The 247-nt window shown below is 72.9% G+C and overlaps 1 protein-coding gene across 1 annotated transcript in view; it reads right to left on the minus strand.

The window, feature by feature from the left end:
- The window catches only part of EPHX2 (epoxide hydrolase 2, cytoplasmic), a gene marked incomplete at its 3' end in the record, with an annotated part of 2,327 nt that overhangs the window by 404 nt on the left and 1,676 nt on the right, over positions 1-247 (minus strand). The window contains exon 5 of the mRNA XM_009334801.1: positions 111-206. Within this exon, the coding sequence (XP_009333076.1) occupies positions 111-206 (96 nt within the window). The remainder of the gene's footprint in view (positions 1-110; positions 207-247) is intronic.

A 247-nucleotide genomic window follows, 5' to 3' on the forward strand; every position in this document is an offset into this window, starting at 1 on the left:
GGCGGCCGGGGGCCCCCCGGGGAGTGGTGGCCATTCGCCCCCCTCCACCACGCTCCAGCATCCCACCACCAGCCCCTGTGGTCCACCCTCCTCCTCGTCTCCTCCGTCACCTGGTAGCGCCAGGAGAGCCAGGACTCGGGGAAGCCGTGGCAGAGGCAGACGACGGGGCCGTGCCCCATTTCCACGAAGTGCAGCTGGACGCCGGGCTGGAAGGGATGGAGAGCCCTCACCGGCTGGCGGGGGGGCG

Source organism: Pygoscelis adeliae, unplaced genomic scaffold (assembly GCF_000699105.1).
Source record: "Pygoscelis adeliae isolate BGI_AS28 unplaced genomic scaffold, ASM69910v1 Scaffold1712, whole genome shotgun sequence".
Classification (NCBI taxonomy): Eukaryota; Metazoa; Chordata; class Aves; order Sphenisciformes; family Spheniscidae; genus Pygoscelis; species Pygoscelis adeliae.